The sequence below is a fragment of the Aythya ferina genome (genome assembly GCF_964211825.1).
Source record: "Aythya ferina genome assembly, chromosome: 19".
In the NCBI taxonomy this organism is placed as follows: Eukaryota; Metazoa; Chordata; class Aves; order Anseriformes; family Anatidae; genus Aythya; species Aythya ferina.
Window position 1 is genome coordinate 9063449 of NC_140309.1, and position 22000 is coordinate 9085448.

Below are 22000 nucleotides of genomic sequence, written 5' to 3' on the forward strand. Positions count from 1 at the left end.
GCTGATAATCCTAGGGAGGCCTGAGCACCATACCAGAGCATGCAGTCCCTGCAGAGAGCCTCTCAGGTAATGTGCAAAAAAAGCAGCCAAAGCAGAAGACGTAATTTTTCTTATAAAGGGGATGACCAGGAAATGCTTCTTAGAACCTGAACAAAACCACTTTGGGTCCCCTGACTTCCTGCTGGTAATGAATAACCCTGCTGCTGGTTGGCAACTTTGCTACAGCCACTGAGCAAAGTGGAAAGTCTAACTGCGGACTTGTACTGGGTGGGTGGGTTTATAAGCAGGTTTGTCTGGAGTTTTTGTTTTTTGAAGTGTTTCTTATCACTGTCTCTGTGTTTCCTCTCCCTCTTTACACAATATCTCCCGTGTTTGAGGGCCTCTCCTGTTGGAGGGTGGAGTAGAAAGTTGCAGGACGGGCAGGGTAGCTTTTGATCTTCCCTTGATCTTTAACCCAGTACTTCAGGCCCTGCTTAAAGAATAGATTTTGAGAAGGGAGCTGTGGTGACTAAGCAAGGCAATAGCATTTCCTTCCCTGAAGAGAGAACAAGCTGGCAAGGAAGCAGATATTGATTGAAATGTAGGGAGGCTGTAATTTCTTCCTGGTCACAGGGAAGAGAGCTGTGAAGAACTCTGCTGTTTGGCCTCTTGCACAGTGAAAACCTAACTTTAGGCTGTTCACCATCTGGAAAGCATACAAGTAGCACCACAAATACCCTGCCTGCTCTACACTCTGTGCTGCCAGTTTGTCTTCTGGGTTATTTTAAATACTCTCTTCACAATACTGGGCAGAGTGAGCCCTTAAGGTGGATGCTTCACCCCTAACATGTTACTGGTAGGTTTGAGGGCAGGGAGCCAAGGGTGCTCTGTGCTTTGGACAGTGACTTGTTAATGCTGCATTCACACATTACTTCTGCGTTATGAAGTGCCCGTTTCTCCCTGCAGAGAAGCAAAAAAAAACAACACGACCTTCTCATTCAGCTAACAGCCTGACTTGGCTGTACAAAAAGTGTAGTCAGACAATTCTTTAAAAAGGCTTCTTCTCGTATCAGATTATTTTATCACTATGTTATCCTGTGATGAAACCTCGTTACAATCAGGACAGTAATACATAATTGTGTTGTTGTTGTTAGAGCAATATGTCCTGGCTCACAACACAGCAAACTATCGCCTTCACCTTGCAATCCACAGGCATTCTGGTATGTTCTCAGATCCAAAAGTGATTCATGGAGCTGGACCATTTGAGTCAAGACTCTGAAAGTAGCTGAAAGTAGCCTTTGGACCATAGGTAACAAGTGCATCCTGCTGCTGGGAACATGATACTTCTCCTTTTCCTGTTGTTTAAGCTCTTAGACTGGGTAGTCATTGGTTCCAAAGTGTCTTCACTGACTTGTTTAGTGGTGTTTCTATAGCATGAGTTCACACACAAGGTTTTGTTGTGCAACACAAAAACAACTCTTTGGAGACAATGGGCTGGGGCAGTGCTGCTTTAGATGTTGAAGTTGGTTACTGTGCTGTCTCTTTCTTCAAAACGTTTATTGTTTCTGTGGTTTTGTTTTGCAGGTGGTAAGCTTTGATGCCGGAGGAGTGAGTGGTCATGCTAACCACATTTCTCTTTACACTGCTTTAAGGTACAGTGTTCTGCGTGTTTTGTTGGAGGCCTCGCTGTAGTGTTACAGCAAGCGATCGGGGTGTTCGTGTGTCAGCAGATAATGACTAGCTAGAGACAACAGAAGTTTTAACTTTGCTGTTACACCTGAGTTCCAGGCCATGGGACATGATATTATTTGGAGGAATTCCCACAGTGTTGTAAATGACCCACAGTATCCTTTATTAATCCATCTGCTGGTGCTTTGCTAGTCTTCCTTTCGTTAGGGCCTCTTCTGCTCTTCTTTTTCTTGATCCCAGTGATCCACCAGGACCTCCTGATTCCTAGCACTGTGTAGTGGATGCAATTCCACTAAAATACGTAACAGATAACTTTTAATTTCTGGTTTGAGTAGAGCGTGTGAATAGCTGATGCCAGAGCTGGGGCTCGTTGATGGATTTTGAAGAGGTCTGCACCATTGTTCCAGAGGATGTTGCCATCCCATCTGGGTATCTGCATTTACCACTTTGGGCCAAGGACATTGCTCTTTCCCTAGAACAGTTCCTATTTACTGCTTCTTGTAAGTCAGTTGATTGTTTTACTGCTTTATTCTTTAAATTCGGAGAGCCTCTGTCTCTGTGCTGTGATGTAGGAAGGATGCTAGACTAAAATCTCCTGTATTAAAATCACCCAAATGTTTCCTGGCAAGACAACTGTATTGTAACTGTCTGTTCATTCAGACTTTATTGTGTCCTAGAGAGATCTCCCCCAGAGCTGCCCCTGCCTTTTCCAGGTATGAGAGGAACTCTTTGCAAGTATATCTTGTATTTTTAGCACACATTTGTTTTCTGAATCATCTGTGCAATTCAAATAACTCTGGCTCTCGAACATCACAGTCATTTGCCTTTGTCACTTGCCTGACGAAAGCAGCAGTGCCACATAACCCTTATGTGACCCACCGAGCTCCTCTGGGAAGATGCTGAGTTTTTGATCCTATCTGATGCCTAGAACTCAGTGTTAGAGGAGATCATGTCCTTTTCCAGTAACTCCTGAAATATCCTAACAGAAAGAAAGGAGGTGAAGTTAAAGCAAACAGTGTGTTTGTTTGCATTAAGCAGGGAGATGCTTTGCAGCACAATGTTGTTTGAGGAGCAACTGAAGGACAAAGATTGATGGCCAGTGCTCACGCTGTTGGCACAGAGGGAGGGCAGAGCTTCCAGCTGCCTGGACCTCAGTGTTTGCTTGTCAGTCTCCATACAGCCAGCAAACAGGAATAGAGGAAAGACTGTGAGGTGTTCCCCTACATCCTGAAGAGATACAGGGAAAACAAGCTAGCAGCTGTTTAGGAAGAGCTCTCGATTTTGATTCCAGCTCTTCTGCTGTCTTGCTTTGTGGCTGTGCAGAAATCACTTTCCTACCTTCGCGCTTTAGGTTTCCTGAGTGAGCACCAGGGCTATTAACCTTTTTCTTGTTTCAGAGTTTGTTACTAGGAAGTATTCGTTATCTGCAAGCACCTTGAGCTCAGATCTTTGTATTAGTCCTTACTCTACAGCAGAATATTGTCCTGGGCAGATGAGATGTCTGCTGATAATGGCCACTGGGGTTATAAGCAGCTCTCAGTAATTAAGGGCTGGTTTGTGTCTTGTCTCTTTTCCGGTCCTGAATCAGCAGAAATAAGCATGGCAGCCCAGTCATTTGTGTTTGGCAGGAGTGATGCTGTGGCCACTGAAAGGTTAAGTTTATTTTTAGTGGCTTGCTTGCTCTCATTATTTTTCAGTTTGTGTCATGGAGGAAGTAGAGCGTGACTGTATCGCTCCTGATTTTCAGTACCCTGATGAATTCTCGCGTATCAGCTAGTGCAGGCAGCACTGGGAGCATATGCTGAGGCTTCTCACATACCTCCCTGCTAGCAGGGCTTTGCAAAACAGTGCTTGCTGCCCCCAGGGCCCCAGTGCTACATGGCAAGAAAAAGGCAAATGAACTCTTCCCTCCCGGTATCATGTGCAATGTATTTATTAACCATCTTTAAACAAGGTCTGCAGGGTTCTGCCTCCACTGTGGCTGTAAGTGGAAAGGGTGAAGCAGAGGGCCGGTGCCGCGATCCCCAGGTCTTTGGGATGCTCCCAGTCTAGAGAGGATCTGCCTTATGCCCACTAAGAGGTTTCTTGCTGCAGAAGCAGAGGTACAACGGGACATATCCAACCTGCAAGTCCTTGCTTCAGGAGATAGAAATTATTGAACAGCATCAAGTAACAAAACAGTTCAGGAAATGGTCATAACTGAGCAGATGGCTTGGCGTTATCCGCTAAGGGTGTAAATATCCTTCCTAGGGTCTGGGACAGAGGCTGCGTTCAGAGGAGCAGGAACTACTTGGAAGCAGCGTGCCTTACACTTGCACCAGACATCCTCTTGACACCTTGTGGGGAGTCCCAACTGCTGTTACGTGCATAGGCTTCAGATCTGTGCCATGCCAGAGTTCGAGGGTGGATTTATTCCTTTGCAAGGGAAAAATAAGGGAAGAATAAAAAAAAAGGAGGATTGCTGAGGAACAGAGATCTCTATTTGATTTAATTCTCCCCTGGGAGTATTTCAGTTCTGCCTCCCAGACTGGAAAACAAAACAAAACAAAACACTACAGCAAAGAAGGGAGAATTGGACACAGGCCTCTAGCTCTGTTTCTTTCCCCGTGGCCTTGACTTGGCAACATCATTCCCTTATCCCCACAATAGGAGCTTCCCTATGGCCAAGAGAGGCTGGACCCTGTACACACACCCACAAGGAAGAGAAGGTCTCGAGTGACATCACCATCACTTAGCTCCCTTTCTCAGCATTGGGTCAGTAGCGAGGCACTACGATAACAAGTGTGGTAAATACAACGTGACAGGAATGTTTGACAACCTCTCTTTCCTGCTATTTGAAATGACAGCGTTTGCACTGAGATCACATGGAATATCAAGAAGTTTTAGTTCTGCACGTCATCGCGTGTTTTGATTTTATACAAGCCCTCTTGTCCAGTAGCCTAGCAAAAGGAGGGCTGTTGATTTTGTTGTTGGCTTGCTTAAGGTGGAGAGGAATGGTCTTTGTGAGGGGGAGGCAGGACTGTACCACTTGTTTTCTTCAGCAAGCAATCAAATCCATTTCATCCCAGCTAGAACAGTAAAGAATAGTCCTTGTCTGCTTAGGGCAGAGCAAACTGAGTGGAAAATAGGAGGTGCTATATTTAACCACTGTGCATTATGTTGTTATAGCAACTGCATCCATAAAACTTATATCAACGATGCCGTATAAAAAGCTACATCAAAGAATCATTAGCTGAGCCTATTCTCGTCAACTCCATTTGGAAAAACACCTCTCAGTTCTGCAGGATGTTTCTTACCATCCGTCAGTTCAGTGGTAGGTTGTAAATGAGACTGTGCAGAGGTGATATTTGTGAGCTTAGTTCTTTATCTCTCTGGAGTTGATTATGATGCAGCTTGAGTGCCACTGATGCCTTTTTGCACTTAGGTGTGACAGCCTGACTTTTGAACGCCCCATTTATGAATGCCACGGGACATGGCGTTGTGCAGGTGGGTTGCACCAGGGCTCCTTGAAAGAGGAGGATTGATTAAATGCCAATTACGTGTAAGTACATCAAAATGAACAGCGCATTGTCCAGACAAATCCCACAGACTCAGTGGGTACAGCTCTCAAAAGCCAGCAACTGGATTACATCCCTACAAAGCACAGTTCTGCTCGTATTGAGTCTCCAAGGTCAGGTCTTTAAGGACACATTGAGCAAGAAGCAAGCTGTTTCTTCAGTGATTAGCTTGATGATAGTGAATGGGACACCATCTACCATTTTTATTGGTTAGCTTCTTACAGTGCAGGGCTAGAATGGAACTCTGCTGTCTCGCTCCTTTTAAGCAGCTGTAGCCCACACATTTCAAATCAGTGACATCTCATTTATGTTTTCAAAGCAGGCTGCAGTCTTGCATTTCCCTTGCCTTTTCCCAGCAAATCCTTTTTCCAAACTGGCTATTACTTGTTCCACCTTGGAAAAGGATTTCCCATGTCCCTGGTGTGTGTGTTTGGGATTGTTCAGGCCCTGACAGAGTTCTACAGTCCCTGCAAAATAAAGAGCAGTGTTGAAGAAATAACAGCTTCCAGTATCATATGCTTCTGTTTGTCCTTTGACAGTCCAGCTCACTCCTGGTGTTTGTTTTAATGGTCTTAATTGTCTTAAGTAATAGGGGAATTTATGAATGGTGGCTGGCATTGCACCCACACTGTGCTCATAAGGTCAAGAAATGTCCTCCTCTTTTTACCGTCTGATTCTCTGTCCTTTCCCTTTGTGTGACTGCCCCATGCCTGGCATACATTCTGTTGATATCTAGCTGGGTATTTCCTCCTAGATTTTATCTCATTCCTTTGTCCCTGCTCCCTCCTTCCTTAATTTGACTAAGCTCATTCACCCCAGTGCCCTTCAGTGATCTTGTTGAGAGCCGTTAGGATAAAGTTGAGCGCAGGGCATCCTATTGTTGGTAGTCAGCAGGGATTCCCCCCCCCCAAGAAGTATTTTTTTCCAAAGAAACAGCCTCAAGGAATGCCCTTCCCAGCATCACTAGGCTGCTAGCAGCATGACAGGAGCAGTAACACTGCACATTCTTCTCCCAGACAGTGCAGGGACCAAAGCACAGAGCCAAAGAGAAGTTCTGTCAGCTGGAAAATCTCTGAATCGCCACCTTTTTTTCTGACTGGCAGAACCATATTTTGCCGCTGCAGCACGCATGAGTACGGAGTGCCTGAACAGTGTTTAAAAAGCTGCATGTTGTTACTTGGTGTATTTCAGGGTGCACGGAAAGGCAGCCAGAAAGTCCGGTTAGGGCGGGGGGAGGCGTTCCAGATAGTAAACACTCAACATCTGGCAAGTATATCCCTCTCATGTCTCAGAGATTCCTAGGAGACTGACTGTTCTTCCTCTTTCACATCTGTTCCATCAGATTGATTGGGCAGATTAGAGGTTAGGATCCTAAACTGAGCCCCAAGATATCTTTGAGATTGTCCATTCTTTTGCCATGCTTTTGAAAACTGCATTTCCCCACTGCTGTACAGCATCCAGCACAGCACAGTGAAGGTTTTTGCCTTTAGCACGGGAGACTAATTGGAGAGTGAAGTCATTGATTTCAGTGAACAATTTCTCCCTGAAGAGAACATCACCAAAACTGCAGTCCACCCACCAGGGCGTCAGTCCTGCTCCTACCCCAGAGGAGTTCTGCATTCCCCAGCACCGAGGTCTCAGCTCCATCTTGACTTGTTCCTTCTTGCCATCATGGGGAGGTAGCAGTGGTCTGTACTTGGGAGCTAGCCACCCGCTTTGCTCACAGCTTTCCTTGAGGTTGACTGAATAAAGAGGGAATGTGGGAGCTGACTCAGCTCTGCAGTTTGCAGGAGGGGGGTCGATGAACCGTTGCCGTTTTTCTGCTGGACAGACACAGGTAATAGCTACGGAGAGCAATAGCTTTCATATAGCTGCTGGTCCTGGGGGAGGGAGCTGGGGCTGAGTCCTTGCAATGCAGAGGTGGTGGGTGCCATTACAGTTCTCACTGCCTCTTAGAGTTCATTGCAGAGGGTCTCAGTTCCCTTCAGACATGGGTCTGAAACCTCCTACAGGTGTAATAGAGGGGGTGCAGTGTGAGGAGTCCTGTACTTGGCTGGCCTCTAGCACTTGGTGGGTGGGTGGGAACAAACCACCTTAGATCACTTTGTATTTGAAAAGAAAAACAATTTAGAAAAGGTCTGTCTGGAAAAAAAAAAAAAAAAAAAAAAAAGGAAAAAGCTCCAAAAAAAAGAGCCTGTTTGTGTTTGACTTGTCGAGATTTTATGCCAAATTCTTTCATTTCGCCCAAACCACAGCAAGTCCAATCCATAAAACAACATTCCCAAAATGGCAACAACAGACAGCTGCAACCTCTCCCCTACTTGGAAGTGTCCCATGGAGACAGCTCCAGCAGGGTGGAGATGGGAGTAAGAGATTGATTTGGGAGAGGATTGGCTAGTTTTATGAATGTGTGCAGGAGGAAGAGTTTTGTGTTGTGCTCTCTCTCTCTCGCTCTCTCTCTCTGCAACCACAGTTCGTTGCCATCTCTAGCCTGAGAAATACAGATGAGCAAGGCTGCAATTCCTCTGCATCTGGGTGGAGCCCATTCCCAGACCTCTGCACGGAGCCTTGCTGAGTACTGAAGCATTTGGCTCAGGACTAAAAGGATAAGGAGAGAATCAGAATTTCTCTGTGCCTATTCTTCCAGATCAGTGTCATGTCTGCCTGGCTGTAGCATTACGGATCTTTCAGTAACCAAATAGGTTGCGCCTCTCTGAATCTTTATAGAAACACAAGCTCCTTAATTTTCTGCTGGATAAAAACTTTCCTTCTGTTGAAGATACCCTCTAGTCCTGCTGAAACTTTTCCGTATGGACTGGATCTCTCTGTTTCTGTTTCTAGTGGCCAGGCATAGTTATTAATAATTCACTCTTCGAGCAGCTCTTCACAACCTTTCATTTGTTGTCAGTCAGTGCTTTCAAGGTCCTTCTATAGAACAGGTACTAGGACTTGGGATAGTTAGCAAAATTTCACAACCTCTCACTGCTTTCTCTCTTCAAGGTTGTTCTAAAAAGTTCCCACCCTGCTAGCTTTACCAAGTGCTGAATCACCTCTTTGGGTGGCCACAGCCTCGCTGGGGGAAAGAAGCCTCGAGCAGAAGAGAAGAGCTGACATTAATGGAGATACTTAAACCTTTCCCCCAGCCCTGAAAAATTGCTGGCAATGTCTGAACAGCAGGGTTTGGGTGGTGGGGTAGAAGGTGGCCAAGTCAGTGTTACAAGGCCATTGTTTAGTATGAAATGGTGTTGCTTGCAGATCTTTGGCTCTGGAGAAGGAGGGAGCATCATCAGGAGAATCTATTTAAGGCATATGTCTTCTGATTGCTGTTTGAGTTCTGTCATGACCTGCATTTCTGGCTTGACTTTTGCTTTGAATTGCTTTGGGTATTCATTACTCAGTGCTTCCTATTTTGTCTACGCCTGTGTAGCTAATCCTTTTCCTTGAACTTAACCAATAGCCAGAGATAATCCTAGTTTGAAAGTGACTAGAGAAACATAACAGTTTGCATATAATGTATGTTTTATCCTGGTTGATTTACACATGAACTGTCACATTGTCCTTCGTTAAATACACCACTATAAGATGATAACAATCTTTTTAAATATTACACAGGGTTAAATAATTTTCCTTTTTTTATTTCCTTTCTCTTTTTGGCAAATGTTCCATTGTTTGGATTTTTCTTATGGAAGAGCAAACCTGGGTGTGGGACAGCTCTGAGTGCCATCTGCTGGAGGCCTGCTTCCTCCCATCTCTGTGATGGGCCAAATCTGGAGGCAGTGCAAGTGGTGATGTAAGCATAAGTGCTTTGAGGCCACAAACCACAGGCTAGAACAGGAAAATCATGAGAATTAAAAGAGAATTGAAGCTAACACCCTCAGACACTTTCAGCATATCAGGATTGTTTGCTTACACTTCTTAATGGGAGTACCATCACTTTTCACGTGTCCTGTGCTTGTCCCCTCATTCTGTTTCCATGGAACACATTTTTATACAGAATCTTCCCAGGAAAAAGTAATGAAAAGATCAAAGTCTTAGTGAGCAACCAGTCAGAGCTTCTTGGATGTTCCAGTGCCAGCATGGGTTAGACAAAAGGAAGCTGGTCCCCAAGCAGGAACTGCCAGCTATGTCCCTGGGCAGCAGGCAAGGACTTTAAAGAGCAAATGCTCTCAGAGGTGAATAGCCTTTGGCAGCCTCCTACAGCTTCCCTTAGTACAATGTGAGGTATTTGAGAGTGAATTGGATATATGGAAGTTATTTGTGCTGTGTCCCAGCAGCCAGCATGAGAAAAGTAAAGGCAGAATTGTGGGGAATAAGGCTTACCACTACCTGACATACGCATCCGGTGTCTGCTCCTGATCAGCCATTGTAAATGTGTGTATTAAGAGAAATGGATTAATGTAGCATACAGAGTTTGTAGCTGTAAAATCAGGATTTGAGTAACTTCATTGATTATTTACCTACATTTCTCTATTCATTCACAGGTACCTGCATTCAGAGCAGAAGTTACCTGAAGGTATGTCACACAAAACATCCATGACCCTGCAGGCATTAAGCAACTTTTTACATGCATGTTCTGTCCAGGGTTTCCTATGCCTAACTCAGCTCTATTTGAAATGCAAATGAAACCCACAGCTGAACTCTTCCTTGCTCTTTTATATCCCTGCAGCATTTCACCAGCTCAGGCTCCTCCACAGTCACTTTGCTGTCTGGTTTGAGGAGCTGGTGTCTTTCCTGTCCTTTGGGGTTGTATCAGTGGTGTGACCCAGTGTTTGCTCTATGCTTGTTGATGTCTTGCTTGAATATAAGTCCAAAATCAGTTTTAAGTCCCTGCTAGTAACATGTTGCAGACCAAGATCTAGTGGAGAGAGCTGGAGCCAATATGGCACAATGCCCTGACTGATTTCTCACTCTGGTCTCTTCAATTCCCCCGTCTACGAAACATGGGTATTAATGCCAACTTCTTTCCCAGGAACTTCAATTTGTTCATCTTTGGGATGCAGCAGAGCTGTGTAGATGCTGTGTGCAGTAAGGACAAGGAACAAGGAACTGCAGTGGTGGATGTCACTGCTGGATGTCAGGCCTTATCTAGACTGAACCAGCTTCATGCTCTGTTCGTGCTGGTTTGATAGATGCACTGTGGTCTGGAATAGGCTGGATGGGCTGTGCATCAAATTGGTTCAGGTTTAAAACAGAGCAACATATAGATAACATTTCCATTTCTGTAGCAGCATCAAGAAACTCCTGAAGCTATATGAAAGCCTTGCTGCTCTGATTACATCACATCTGACATGACCTACAAACGCCAAAGGAACGGGGAGCTCCCATGCTGCTGCTTACGCTAAGCCTTTCCAAATATAGTTCCAGTCTCATTGAAATTCCTGGTATTTATAATTTGATCTGGCAGGCGTGCAGGGCTGTGCATCAGAGGGGCTTAATGAAACAAGAGTGATGCTGGGATTGAGGCTGTCTGGGTAGAGCTGAAAGGCACGTTCAGGCCATGGAAATGTCCTGCTCTCTTGTTGGTAAGAGGGAAGTATTTGCAGGTGAACCTGTGTAAGCCCATGTGATCAGGGAATCCGGAGAAAATCTCTGCAAATGCAGAAGCCAGCTAAGCCTTGCATTGCCTCACTGATATGCAAATGAGCACCCTAAATATCCTGCTTTGCTTTCTAATACCCTTAGCCAGCATAAAGACAACAGGCTTTTTATAATCTGTAATCAAGTTCTCCAGGCTAGGGGCAAGCACGTAGGCTTGTTTCAAGAAGACGAGACAGCTGCTGGATATGCATCCGCCCCTGCTACTGGCCCTGTCCGGCTATAACCACCGCTCTTTCAAAAGAATTGGTGTGCTAACGTCTGTCAGGAGCAGTACAAGCCCTTAGCACACACAGATCTGTTAATAATCTTCTCATTCTAGGCATACCTGCTGCATAAGTGATTTGGAAGTAGAAAGCCAAGCCAAATAGGCTTCAGGCTTCGTGCACTTCTATTCTAGGGCTAATCCACCAGCTATATTGATTTTGCCCTTTCTGCCAACCTAGAGAGGTTGTATTACACTGTTAATCCCGTCCTGCCCAGGTCACAGGCACAACAGGCTCTGAAAAGCTTCACCTGCTGGTGTCACAGGAGTGGACTCATCAATGGCAGCGCTTCTCTTACCCTGGTTGGCAGGGAGCAGCCTGTTTCTCTGAACCCTTTTCCATCTCTTACTGGACTGTACATTCCTTCCCTGCTTCATTTCATCTCACGTTCTCATGCAGAGCAGCCTTTGCTGTCAGCATGTGGAGATCCTTGTCATATCACTAGCACAGATGACTCTCATGGTGCCTGTCATTTTGTGCAGCTCAAATGCCCGTTGCTTTGCCTGGCTGGCTGATGGGGGCCCAGAAAGCCGGGCTGATAATTCTGAGTTCACTTCCAGTTGGTTTGGGCGCTTACAGCTGAGCTTTGGGGAACTGAAGGGGGCAGTTGCTGCATGCATTAGTATTTCATGGGGAAAAATGGTGAGGAAAGAGAGCACAGAGCTCTGTTTAACAGAGCAGCCCAGGCTTTTAAAGATTGGTGGTGGATAACCCTACACCAGGCCTTGCAAACAGGAATTCACGAGGCATTGCCAGGGTCCAGGAAAGGCAAAACCCATTGCACCATGTTTGCTCTATCTCTGTCCCCCCCCCACTTAAAGACTAAAATGCAAGCAGGTAGGAATGGCAACTACGAGAGCAAGAGGATCAGCATCAGTGCCTTTCCTCTGCTGAGCCATAGCGCAGCACCAAAAAAACTCCTCTCTGAAACTATGCACTGAGCAGAGGGGGCTGCTGGGCAGCCCAGAGGATCTCTGCAGCGAAGGGAGAGCAGTCCTTGCCACAGCCCTACTGGCAGCACAGCACCAGGTTTGGTTTCTCCTAGGTCTGTGTACAGCAGGCACACAACCTGCAAGCCTTGAGGGTGTGAGGGTTGGCGTGTTAGGGTGAAAAGAGGACAAGTTTGCTACTTGGAAACAAGAAATATCTTTAGTGGGAACATAAGAACTGTCAGGGCATTTCTGTGTGCAGCAGCAGCACGTTTCTGACTGCGGAGCATCCTTTGCAGCAGCAAGCTGGACTCTTGTGGCAACTCACGTGTCGAGGTGGAGCGTGAAGGGAGGTCAGGGAGCAGCCCAGGCTGTGCAGGTCACACGCTGCCTGCGCTCCTGCACGTCCCAGGACTCGCTGCAGGGAGCTTGGCACCGCCACCAGCCCTTCCAGATGGCGTCGCACAGCTGCTGCTCTGCAGGGACGGAGATGATGACCTTGCAAGGGCCGGACGGCTGAGGCCACAGCAGGGAGCAGCGCTGACACAGATAAGGCAGGAGGGCAGAGGGGTGCCAAAAGCGAGCCAAGGCCGGGCAGCCCGGTGGCTGCTCGCAGCTGCCTCACACCGCCATCTCCCGGCAGCCCGGGGCTGCAGCAGCTGCTGGGGGCTGCAGGAGGGTTTTCCTCTGGTACCTGGCACGGCACGGGCTCGTGTTGGTGTCTGGCCGTATGGAAGTGCCAGCTATGTCCTGGGACTCCTCTGACCCTGCCCCTTAGTGCCCAGAGCAGGAGAAAAGCACTCTGCTTTGAGTGCCTGCTCTGCTGTATCCAGCTTGCTGGGAACTCATGGTCTAGGATCAGTCCAAAAAGAGGGCTGGAAGGGGAGCATGGTCCTGGAACCCTCCGTGGTGCTGGGAAAAAAAAAGTCACCACTTTTAGTTTTGTGAGTGGAAAAGGCTGTTTGAAAGTGGGACATAACAGCCTAAGCAGTATTGGATGTGAGCATAGGCTACCACTGAAATGGCCCATTAGGCAGCCTTTGTAGCAATTCAGCATTGTTCTTTGTCTCCTTTGTACAATTTCACGGTTCAAGGGCACGCTGAAAAAAATCTCATTGCAAATCTAATTGCATATCTGACCACCTGTGTAAACTGTGGCTGTCTTTAACGTCTGAAGTGTGGAGCTCCTAATGGTACCATCAGTAGGTCTGAGCTCATCAGTGAAGACAATTTAGCCATGGATCAAAAGAAAAATAAATTAATTTTTTAGTTCAAGAGGCTCTTTAAAAGAAAAAAAAAGTCAGTAGAATTTTTATATACATTTCCTTCATCTGCTTTAGCACAAACATCTGAACAATGTATCCTGGAATTCTGTTAAACTGTAACTGCCTGCCTGAGTTACTGTATTTGATACAGTAATTCCTGAGTCTTGTAAATATTTTTTTTTCTGTAGCTAGGAATTGGAGTAGAAAGAGGAAATGCCCTTTTTGGCAATGAATCAGAGAGCTATTTTAAATTTTCATTATAAGATACAGTACCAACATTCAGAAAGCCATCTTGTGCTTCTTCCTTGATGCCTAAATATGTAGGAATAATTTAAATTATAAGCAAAAAACCACTCTGCTCTTCAGAGCTAGCTTAGCCTTTTACAGACCACAAATACATATGGTCATAGATGCACACTCCACACAATCCGGGCAGAAGCACAAGTAGCATTTGCTCCCCTTTTATGCAGAAAGGATCTGTATTAACAGCAACACAGAGGAGCCTGCAAAGGCCCGCTGAAACTGGAGAGATGAGCACCTTACGACGAGTATGACAATATTATTGTTTTGAAATATTTCTCCTCTTTCTCTGCCTAGGGTGCCGTGTGCTTGTACTTGAGTCAGTAAATCTGTTCCGGAAGTACCTCTCGGTCCTGGATGTCCCCCTGTCCTGCCTCCTGCCCAGCGATGCACTCTTCGTACTCACGGAGGAGGAGACTGAGCAAGCCAGGGTGAGGTGCTTGATACCTGCTTAGCCTGTTCGAATAGCTCATCGTCATTGTGAAGGCTTTAGTCAGAAGTGTTGTACTCGCAGAGAACTTCACAAATAATGATATACATGGATTATAAATGTCACTAGTGAACAATCCCCAGTGATTTGTGAAACACAAAAAGATGAGACGGGTTGCTTCAAGTGCTCTCAGGACAGGGCCGAGCAGATTTATAGCTCAGAGATCTTCAGTGCACTGAGTTTTATGCTGGGTCCAGGATGCAAGATGTAGGGAAATTTGCCTGCTTTTTGAGGCTGCTGAAAGCCAGTGTTATGTATGGAAATTGCTCTGATAAGGGTGACGTTATTCCCTTGTGGTTTTTGTTTCTGAAATCTGAACTTTTTAAGCTGGCGCACTATAAATAGATTAAGTTTCAGCTGGCAGCTTATGATCGGAAGCAGCACACTCTGTGTTCTCAGATGCACACCTATCATGTTTCTGCTTCCCCAGCATGTGAACACCCGGGCATGAGATATCATGTAGGGAGGAAGAGTTATGTGACAAAACTGTCACAGCACCAATCTGCAGCTGATCACATCCTTCCTAGCAGGACCTCTCTGGACACCAGGCAGCACACCAGCTACTCAGGGGCAGACAGGCTTTTCCCTTCCCTCTGGCCCTAGAGCAGGTAGCCTTCTACCTCTTAAAACTTCTCCCCTGCTCATTGAAATTGGCTGTCCTGTAAATTGCAAGTGAACGTCACAGGAGGCTTTGGAAACTGCCCTCATGTTAGGTCAGGAGTGTTTTTGTAATGGTTTCTCTACTATTTGTCCTTCTAGAGAGCCATGCGGTGTCATCGCAGCCAGCTGCTCTGGTTTCGCCATCTCTATATGCTTTTCTCACGTTATATGGTGATCAATTCACTCCATCTTCTGTAAAAGACGACGCTCACAACTTCAAGAGTAAAAGAATGAGCCAAAAAAGACTGTGCCAGGACAATCACTGGAGGAAACTCAACTGTTTACTCAGGAGGACAATATTCTCTATGTAGCGTTCTTTCAGACTACAAAAACAGTTTGCATAAGCTTTCTCCTGAATATCCTGTCGCCTGATACATTGAGATGAAGAGGGTTTAATAGCTGCTCTATTTTCTCACTGCAGAAGCTTAAATAGGATAAGAAATTTGAATTAACCTAGTTAAGATTCAAACGCAGGAGTATTCTGCATTAGAGAAGATATAGCACACGCTGTTTTTCCCCAGGAAGATACAGCTGCAAAGATGGCTGGGAACTTTTCCTCTTGGTGCTTTTGTAAAATCCAAATATCAGAAGAGACTTTTCTATTATGCTGTCTCCACAGATAAAACTAGAACCACAAGACCTGTCTTATTCAGTAAGAACTTCAAAAGGCCAAGGCTTATGAATAAAGCATCAGAAATTACACAATTTTCTCTAGTCGCACTCATAAAGCTGCTACTGCTTCTTTCAGACACATTGTGTTGCAGGCTCTCCCTTCCTAGTGTCCCCCAAGAAACATGAGCATTTCTTCTTGCTTCAGAACATGGGGCTTGAGATCAACTCAGAAAAGACTCAATACGATGTAAGAATGAGTTGCACGAGACCTTTTGTAGAGCATATGTGGAGATATAAAAATTGCAAGAGATGTTTCAAAAGCAGTTCCACTTACCTAAAAGACAACTGCAAGATCCTCTCCCTTCATGTTAAAAGGTAAGCGAAGGAGAAATCAGTTTTCAGTGATGTAATTCCTTAGACTATAGAGATTTTATTAGTGGTTTAGGATTCTGTGTTTAGCAAAGTCAGCAATGCTTCACATTTTTGTAGGCCTTTGCACTCATTAATGTAGGCTTGTATCTGCAGGAGGCATCTTCCCTGCATCTACTTTGCCAGTCATTGCACGGTCAAGATTAGAGCCCAGATTGCAGATCCTGATCTGTTGCTGTGAGCGCATCCTCCTCCTTCTGCTGAAGACAACAGATGAGCTCCTGGTTGTACTAAAGCATGTGTCCATTGTTAGAAGAGTTTGACATTGATGAATTATGTGCCCCTGCCCTGAGTCAGTGCCCAAGCATATCCCTACTCAGCCTTAAAACCATGAGTGAGTCCAGGCTTAAGCAAAACAGTACTTAACCACACGACTAACTTCAGTGGTCCCTCTCTGGCACACAGCTAAGCACCTGTATAAATGCTTTACTGAACTTGAGCCTAGTAAGCTCTTTCAAATCCCCTTTAACTCTAAATCTTTGTAAATTCATTCAGGTCAATGGAGAAAAAAAATGGTGTAAGGTAGTACTATACCCTAAGCAAGAGATTATCTTATGTAGGACATTTTTATAAGCCAGACTTAAAACGCAGAAAATATGCATACAAACCAAGACTAGATTTTTTTAAAACCTTTGTTCTGTTTATTTTGATTTAAACTTTACCATAGCTAAAGGCAAACTACCAAAATACCACCACTGGGGTAGTTTATGGAACAGAGGTAGTTTGAAAACTGGAAGTCACAAATGAATGGGACAGGAAACAGAAAGATTTACTTAAGAAACAAAAAACAGGTAACGTCACCACCAAGGAAAGCCCAAGCTACATTTCCATGGCAGTGCTCCAAGTTCAGCCGCTGGACGGGTATATCAGGGTTTTGACATGTCTCTGATGGTCTTATGTTCCTTCATGGCCTTCTCCCATTCCTTGCCATTGATATCCTCCGTAACAATGCTGTGCACGGTGCCTTCATCCAGACAATGGGGAGCTATTCCTGAAGGAAGAGAGTACATGCAAACCTGCTTTTTGTAGCTAGAGAGCAGGAGATGCCTGCATGTCTACATGTTTTTTGAGGAAAAAACTCTGAAGGCCCATGCCTGCTCACTGCAGTAGTGTTAGCAGCCAATGGAGTCTTCATCCAAGCTTTGCTTGGTGGTTAACTTTGGTTACCGCAGTTTGCCAGGTTTACTGTTTCTACCTACCATAACCATCGGGATTAGAGCGAGGAGTATAAAAGCTCTGTACACCACAGGTCTTGCAGAACGTGTGCTGGGCACGATGTGTGTTGAAGGTGTATGTTGTCAAATTATCAGCACCCTAAGCAGAAACAAAAAGCAGTATAGATTTTCCACATAGATTTATTAATTACTTTCTTTGGTTTGTAGCTAAAAATGTAAAACTAAAAATACCACCACATTCTTGACTTTACTTGAGATACGGAATTCTACATTCATACTCCATTCCTGAACCCCTGTGCTTTGTGTATATACGTGGCCATCCTGGTCAAGGCTCAGAACTGTAAGAGCTTTAATGTCAGCTTAGTAAATAAGATGCACTAACATGGCAAACAGCATAAAATCCATATATTTTTCCCCAGTCAGCCACAGACAAATTTAGGACAAGAAAACTGGCTGCCATTTGCATCTTTGAGGATAATACTGGATTATATGGATTAGATAGTTTCTTTCTGCTAGTGTTCATGGCCCTGTTCTTACTGCAATCTTACTCTACCTTCAGCAACTTGAAACGCGAAGCTGGGACAATGAAGTGTCTGTTCTGTTTCTTTGTGCAAATGCTGCAGCTGTAAAAGAAAGAGAAGACCTTTCTAGGAGCAGCAGACAAGGTGTAGTGCAGCAATCAGATCTAGCTCAGACTTCTTGACAACTGAAATTCCACTGACAGCTAAAATGGCTCTTTGTTGGCATCAAAGGTAAGTGGCAAAAGTGGACTCATGGTATCAGTGTTTGGCGAAGCATGCCCATGGAACAGACTAACCCTACGCAGGTACACCAAGAGAATATTTGCTCAGAGCAAACATTATATACTATTTTTATTCTCATATGCAGTTCTCAATAGACAAGGACAAACTGTAGCCCTGAGAAATCCATTTAATCTTTCATACCAGAGTTTGCCAACTTTGCCAACATTAATTACCTTGCAAACATGAAAATGAGATACAGAGCCTAATCATGAGCTGGATGCAAACTAATTGCAGGCAAGGGGGGGAATCACTGCTGAAATCAGACACTGTTGTAGTTTGAAGCCCATGTGGTCAGAAATGTAATGTTCACTTGAGAAGACCAAGTTAAAAAAGGATTGATGTGCTTTGAGTACACTGTACTTAGAGGAAACATAAAGAAGACGGCTGAGCACCTGTAGTCATCAGATCTTTCCCAACACTTCCTGAATGAGCATGGATGTGAGACCTGAAGTCCAGCCCACAGATGCAGCATCTGAGATCTCCAGCACTGATCCCATATTGGATCAGGACATAATTAGGCATCTACTCTATGGAAACAGATCAGAGGATATTCTGCAGTTGTTTTATGTTGTTTTTGCTGAAAAGCATTGATTGGAAAACCATGAGCTTATATTCATCTATGAGAACAGGGAATCAAAAAAACTCACTTGCAGTTAAAAACATGCAGATCTGCTGAAGCCCAGACTTCAAAGCGGATGGCTCCGCAGTGACAGCCTCCTGTGTGTTTGACCAAACCTCTGTATTCACTGGAGAGAGAAGCAACAGAGAGGTTATGTAAGCATGCAGTTTTTGATGGCCTGCTAAATTATTCAGTTCTGCTTTGAGCACTTGCAGAACAACTGAAAATGTATCCACTCAAATGTATTTAAATAAAAAGCTCCAGAGTGAGGTAGAGGATGGCTTTTGTCCTCTGCAGCAATTGCATTTCTGGTTTAATTAAAATGGCAAAAAGTAAAGGAAAGAAGAGCTACAGTCCAAGTAGAGTACGCTCTGCCTGCAGGACAGAATGTGTGCCCTCCTGCCACAGTCCAGGTCAAGAGGCTGACCTCAGCTGCAGCACAATCAGCAGTGCATGGAAATAAGTGGTATTAGCACAAGACAGCCCTCTTGGAGCTGGGAAAGGAATTTTCCCCCATTTTTTCTACACCTGCCCCAGTACCGCTCATACTCCTCCATTTAACAGCTGGGATCAGCAGGGACGAGGCGGCTCCCCTGGCGTTTCAAACACCCTTTTGTATTTTGATTGCAGGGGAGCTTCAAGGAATCGAGGAATCTCCGAGCCTGCGCTTCTCCCTCTCCCCTAGGGCGCCTCCATAGCAACTCGGCAGGACGAACGTGCCAGGTCAAACGCCAAGCGCAGAGGAAAAACCCTTTTCCTTTCAAATTTTCCTTTCAAAGCCGGCCGCCGCCGGTAGCCTGGGGCTGATGCGCTGCGCTCCGCGCACGGGTGGAGATGTGGGAGGTGAGCCTCGCTCAGCCCCAAGGGCGTTTGGCGAAAGGAGGGCCCCGAGGCTCCGCAGGCTTCCCAGGACACCCGCTTTTTGCGTTGGGAGGGATCCCCCCGCCCGGCAGCTCTCCGTGCCCCGCTCACTCACTCACAAAGCGTCCAGCAGCAGCCGCGCCGCCTCCTCGCAGCTCAGCCGGTGCCGCTCACGGAAGGCGGCCCAGCGCCCGCTCTGCGCCCCTAGATCGAAGGCGTCGGGCCCGGGGGCCGCCTCCTTCTTCCCGGGCTCCGTCCGGGAGCCTCCCGCCTTCTTCCCTCGCCCCCCTCGGCTCCCGACCCCGGGGGAAGCTGTGGCGGCGCTGCCCCGCCGGGACCGCCGCGCCCGGCCCGCCGCGGCTCGCCCCATGAGGCCCGGCTGAGGCGATGCCGCCAGGGGGCAGCCGAGGAAAAGGCCCGGCTGAGGGGGGCAGCGGCGGCGGGCGGCCAAAAAGCCCTCACGGCGCCGTGGGGCCGAGCCCCTGGGTGCGCCCTCTCGCCCCGGTGAATATCGTGAGGTGAAGATCCACAGAGCATCGGGGTGGCGAGCTCGGTGCGCCTGCTGGCTCGTAACATAGCCTATAGTGGCAGGAATGCCAGCTGTTCACAAGCGATAGCGTGAGGTTTTGCCTTTAATTATAAACACAATGTGCCTCACCTCACGTATTCAGGTGTTTTGCACATCTGAGGTGCTATTAAAACTATGTGGCTTCACATCTCTGCCATGCGCCCACCATCGTTTAAAAACAAGGTTGGTATTTAACAGCGCTCCAGTGTATCAGTGTGCACCTTTGGAAGCACGTCGAGTCCCTGTCCTTCCCTGAGGTTTGAAGTCACTACAGCAGCCTCGCAGAGAAACAGATTTTAACCTGAGTCCCACTAGACAACTTTTCAGAAATTCTGTCGCCAGAGTCTTTAAGTTAAAAAGGAAAACGATCAAGATAGTACAGACTTTATAAACAAAACCAAAAAAAAAAAAAAAAACACCACCACTAAAAAACACTTCTGAAAGCACCTCTTTAGTGATAAATAACCTAGAAAAGATTATTGCACACCTGTAAGATAAAGCTGCTTCTCAAGTAAAGTTGTTCAGTTCAGGGGAGAAGTATAAAACTTGCAGGCATTCAACTTGCATTTAATAGGAAAAATAAAATCACTCTAAGGCTGAATGCCCAGTGCTGCAGGAGTGGAAGTTTATTTTGTCTGAGTTACAATCAATAACTTGTATTTTCAACAGTTCTTTATGTCTTGCTCTTCTGAAGATGAGCAACAGGGAAAGATGTAAACAAGAGAGCTGCCAGTTTGGTATGGGGCAGAAGGTCCTGTCTCGTCCACGAAGACAGTAAAGCAACTGGATGATGGTGAAGCGACCATCAGCACTCTCTGATCTGGAAAACAGCTTTAAAAACACGCGTCTACAGTGTGTAGGCTGCCTCCTTAGATGGCACATACCAGGACTCAAATAACAATCCTGTGGCTCAGCACGTCCCTTCTCTGATGATAGGAAAGGGTACTGAGTTACGATTTCCTGTTATTCCTCATGTGAACCTCTGTACTCATTATTCATCCTAATGGAACCATTTTAAATACACTGTACGTGTCAAGCTCTGGTCCATGCCAGCATGTTCATCTGTAGCTCCTGATCTGAGCCACTCCCAGACCTCCTTTAGTCACGCTAGATTTCATGTTAGTCACCTTATATTTTGGGAGGAAAAGTCACTGAGGTGAAACTGGAGATTGTGAGCTGAAACTGACTCTGTGTAGTTTGTACCATGGCTTTATCTGCCTGCAGTGTGGGGCACGGCCCACAGCAGTTGCAGGTTTCAGTGAACCATGCTTTGTCCTCTGAAAACAGGGCCTGCGCTGAACTGAAAGGCAGAGTATATTTTAGGAGCTGATCAAATGGCCTCCTGTCTGCAGGATGAGCAAATACTAAAATTTGTCCACTCTGAAAAAGCAGTTCCTGTGTGAAAACCAGAGTGAGTGTGTAATGAATCTGTGTAATATATACAAATACATTACTCTCAGCTCACCTCCACAATTAGTTTGCCACATTTTAAATGTAGAAGGCATTTTGAGAAGCCAAATTCTGTTTCAAGAAAAAGAACTACAAGACAAAACTGGATGAGCAAAATGCAGTCTTGTTTCAGAAAGTTATAGACAAAATATTCGTTCTACTTCTTCATTTGTTTCATGTTTATTACAAAGGACTCTTAAAGCTCAAAATTGGGTCTCACATAAATAAACAATACAAGAGCTTTTTAGTAGGTCTCTGGCTGATGATAAATTTCACTGGTATTCTGATTGCAAGTCCTAAATTGTAGTCGTTGCATGTTGTGTTGTCAGTATACATGGGTGTTGGGCAATGCTCTGTTTTCAAAGAGTTAACAGCTTTCACTAGGATATTGATTACTTCCAAGCCTGATGCAAAGCTTGCCAAACTCTATAGTAGAAATAAGTAGCTTGATGAAGAATGTTTTGTTCTTACATGTAAGCTTCTGAGACAGTGGGGGAAAAAAAAAAGAAAAAAAAAAAAGAATTATTCAGAAGGAGGATGGGAAAGACAAGAGGAAGAAAAGTCCAGTAAATCAGTTGTCTCTTTAGGAGTATTGTGATATTCAAAGTTCAACAGCTGACCTGTTTCAGTGTTAAAGTACAAAGGTGCTTTTCTGCCCTATCCAGCTCTGCTTGTATAACAATGACTCAGCTATGTAGACCTGGCTTGCAGCCTGCACTGAGATTCTGTCTATAAGGGCATTTTCACAGCAAAA

General features: G+C 45.5%; 2 protein-coding genes across 3 annotated transcripts in view; one reads left to right on the top strand and one right to left on the bottom strand.

Annotated features, from left to right (window-relative positions):
- PIGL (phosphatidylinositol glycan anchor biosynthesis class L) overlaps window positions 1-15435 on the top strand; it is a 59437-nt gene extending 44002 nt beyond the window's left edge. The window contains exons 4-7 of one of the 2 annotated variants that reach the window (XM_084493355.1): window positions 1564-1631; window positions 9707-9738; window positions 13878-14011; window positions 14830-15435. In XM_084493355.1, coding sequence (XP_084349481.1) covers window positions 1564-1631; window positions 9707-9738; window positions 13878-14011; window positions 14830-14928 — 333 coding nt within the window. In that variant the 3' untranslated portion in view covers window positions 14929-15435. Of the gene's footprint in view, window positions 1-1563; window positions 1646-9706; window positions 9739-13877; window positions 14012-14829 lie in introns of both variants that reach the window. The other variant, XM_084493356.1, reaches the window with a different exon arrangement.
- A 954-nt stretch (window positions 15436-16389) lies between these two features.
- CENPV (centromere protein V) lies at window positions 16390-21759 on the bottom strand. The gene is made up of 5 exons (XM_084493357.1): window positions 19349-21759; window positions 18397-18495; window positions 17500-17569; window positions 16971-17085; window positions 16390-16762 (listed from the first exon to the last, which is right to left on the bottom strand). Exons 1-5 carry the CDS (start codon window positions 19597-19599, stop codon window positions 16638-16640), a joined length of 660 nt encoding a protein of 219 aa, XP_084349483.1. The 5' UTR covers window positions 19600-21759; the 3' UTR covers window positions 16390-16637.
- Between the last annotated feature and the right edge of the window lie 241 nt (window positions 21760-22000).

Bases quoted from the DNA above. Each gene is read 5' to 3' on its own strand.
- CENPV (XM_084493357.1), bottom strand. From the start codon at position 19,599: ATGGGGCGAGCCGCGGCGGGCCGGGCGCGGCGGTCCCGGCGGGGCAGC. The intron at 18,496-19,348 runs GTGAGTGAGTGA...TTCTCTCTCCAG, and splicing joins CGGCTGCTGCTGGACGCTTT to TGAATACAGAGGTTTGGTCA. The intron at 17,086-17,499 runs GTAGAGTAAGAT...GTTTCTGCTTAG, and splicing joins CGCGTTTCAAGTTGCTGAAG to GGTGCTGATAATTTGACAAC.